The 3,024-nt window shown below is 36.4% G+C and overlaps 1 protein-coding gene across 1 annotated transcript; it reads right to left on the reverse strand.

Moving 5' to 3' along the window:
• Positions 1-244: 244 nt before the first annotated feature.
• LOC113340629 (20 kDa chaperonin, chloroplastic-like) lies at positions 245-2,294 on the reverse strand. The gene is made up of 6 exons (XM_026585753.1): positions 2,282-2,294; positions 1,997-2,178; positions 1,752-1,907; positions 1,354-1,431; positions 825-891; positions 245-300 (listed from the first exon to the last, which is right to left on the reverse strand). Exons 1-6 carry the CDS (start codon positions 2,292-2,294, stop codon positions 245-247), a joined length of 552 nt encoding a protein of 183 aa, XP_026441538.1.
• Between the last annotated feature and the right edge of the window lie 730 nt (positions 2,295-3,024).

The following is a 3,024-nucleotide window of genomic DNA, read 5'->3' on the forward strand; positions in this document are numbered from 1 at the left end:
GGGTTCGAAAAAAACAATGAATTTAATCCAATAGATATACACCCAATCGTAATTCAAATTCTCCCCTAAACAATTGTTTGTGTCAAGTTACACTTAATCCAACTTACAGCTGAATTCAATCGACACTTATGCTCAAAATCCGAGAAACACTAATAAAAACTCAAAATTCACACTAGTACAAGTCATTTATTCTATCACTCAACACACTGCCAGATTTGTGTAGATAATGACTTGCTTGCAAGCATTATTGCTTCTCCCCACTTTCTTCTCCTCCAACAGCTTTTTGTAGCTCCGTTGAAACTGCTCATATTAATGCAAAACAGAACGACAAGGGTCATTACGCATACATCAAGTTAAAATATGAAAACACAACAGATAACATAAGCAGAAATAAGAACTAGGAGAGAGTGACACACATCAAGTTGGTCGGAAGGCTTTTTTTAAGCTCTCGCTGCAATTGAATTACTTCTGATTCAGGTCCAGACCTTTAAGCAGAAATGAATACTAGTTATGCCTTGTGAGTATATATAGATTACGCAAGATGGTGACTATAGCAAGATTCGTAAAATGGGTATGCGCATATACTAGTGACAAGCAAGGTGCTGAGAAGACCGCAGGTTTTGCCAATCAAGAAAGAAAATAAAAAGAAAAAGAAATGTCGGTCTGCAGAAATGATCTAGCAGAACCAATCTTCGAACTTTTGTAAAGACCCGACATTAGATTCATGGTTTACGGCAACTAGGTGAATACATAACACTTATGATTGAAATCCTTGTCTTGTTAAATAGGTTGTATTTTAAAGATGAATCAATATGAGTATTTACCCTGAACTGAAGTTACACATGTTCTTATGAGTTCCCCGTTAGTCACCAAATTGATATTCATGAATAACTAACCAAACAATCATTATGCAAGGTTAAAAGATATATGCATGACTTACTTCCTTGATGGCTTGATTTGTTTTTCAGGTGTTGCATTCGTGTTTGTAAACTCTGAAATGAAGGACCTTTTATATGCAGAATTATAAGAAAACAGTGACTACTCATGATGGACAAACTATGATAAAAAAACATAGAGGGGAATTTCCTAAGTAAATGTCAAGATAGGTGTAAAATTATCATGGCTATTGCTTCGAATGGCACAGGTCACATCAGCTTACATAGTACATGTACAAAGAAAGGGCAAACTGATATACCTATATAAGAATTTGTACAATTCAATTGTATACTCTGAAGCACTCTAAATGGACATTTGTACACAGCTCAAAGGTAGGACTTACATGGATATTGACTGAGATGAACCTAGCAGGTAATGCATGTGTAACTCAAACCCGTAAAACAGAAGTTTTCTTACCGTTCCAATGGAGGGCTTCTCCTTGCTATCCTCTGTTAGAAGTAACCCACCAGCAGTTTCCTTCTCGGCCTCCTCAACCTGAACACGATCATGTGTAAGAACCACTATTAAATAGGCAATCACTCAAATATGTAATCACAAATTATACTACAACCAAAATAATGCAACGAGTAACAACCCCAATCTAAAATATTGCCTGCTTAGGTAAAAGAAACCATGTTCACATGAACCCAATACTACTATGGTGCCTCATAGTGCAAGGTCCAACCCTCCCCTGTAAAATTTACGTGCAATTGTTTTTCCAATTTATTACTCTCCCAAGCCATTCTTTACTTATATCGACACCTTAAATTTCTCTAGATTTATGAAGAATATGACTATGTAAAGTGGGAACAGACGTTAATTAACACGCGTTCGCTCAGGGGCTTAAAATCCTTGACATCTTCGGTCTCGAGAATACCAACAATGCCATCGTCATTCAATAAATGATGGATTACTCCATTCAAGTCCACTTCAGTTCCGGCATATTTGGAGTAAATGATTTGAGCACCAGTCTACCAACAAATCAGCTTACAATTGTTAATGTCAATTCAAAACCATGGACACACAAAAGATAAATACCCTTAGCTGAGTTAATCATTACCTTCACACTAACATCGACTTGGGCCTTTCCGACGGTCTTACCCTTCTCAATAGCAAGGAGCTCACTTCCTTGTGGCTTAGTCTGAGCGGTAGAAGGCGACTGAATACCAACTGTGGTCTTCTGCTCTGCTGTCTTGGTTACAACAAGCACCCTGTCTCCCAAGGGCTTGTGTCTCCCAACGGCTTGAGGGAAGTGTACAGTAAAAAAAAAATTAGAGCAAGGTCAATTATAATAAAAAGATTCCAACTAGCAACAAGTGAGTAAAGGTAGGATCCCTGAAAAAACAGTTGACAGTCATGGTACTTCATTATCACATACAAATGAAGATGAACCAGCAACTGAATCCAATGGATTCGCATAGAAATAATGTAGTTCACAAATGTTATCCCATACCTAAACAGGCTTCAAATAAACACACTGAGCAAAAAAATCTACCAAAACATAATGCCTAATGGTGAGCATAAGAATGAGCCTTTTCTTTCACAAACCCTCTAATATCTCAATTATGACTCAAACAACATAAAACGCTTGTCACTTGTCAGCATAATGGTAGGCATCACAATCATCCTTTACTTTGACAAACTCTCTCGTATTGCAACAGAAAGCAAATCAGACTACTGTTACCCACATGGCTTCCCGACTGGAACAACATAAATCACATATTTGTTAAATAAAAATATCTTTTAATCAGAACCCAAAGCAGCGATTCATAAGACAATGACTAAGAAATCACAACCAAAAAGCAATACCCAAACGATAAAAATTCACATGAATTTTAATTTGGGTAGTAACAAATTTGTAATACACAGAAAGCCCAATTTGTTAAGCTCAACTGCATCACTACCCACTTCTAAAAATCTCAAATTTCCCCTATTACATGAACACACAATTCTAAAAACTCAACCCACATTTCAATTGAATGAAATCCCACTTTGAAGAAAATCAATTTTGTTCCTTAATTCAATGAAAGTCTATCTAAGAAAAGTAAAATAAACGAAGAAAACATCTAATAGAGAAAGATACAAGCC

Source organism: Papaver somniferum, unplaced genomic scaffold (genome assembly GCF_003573695.1).
Source record: "Papaver somniferum cultivar HN1 unplaced genomic scaffold, ASM357369v1 unplaced-scaffold_22, whole genome shotgun sequence".
Taxonomy (NCBI): Eukaryota; Viridiplantae; Streptophyta; class Magnoliopsida; order Ranunculales; family Papaveraceae; genus Papaver; species Papaver somniferum.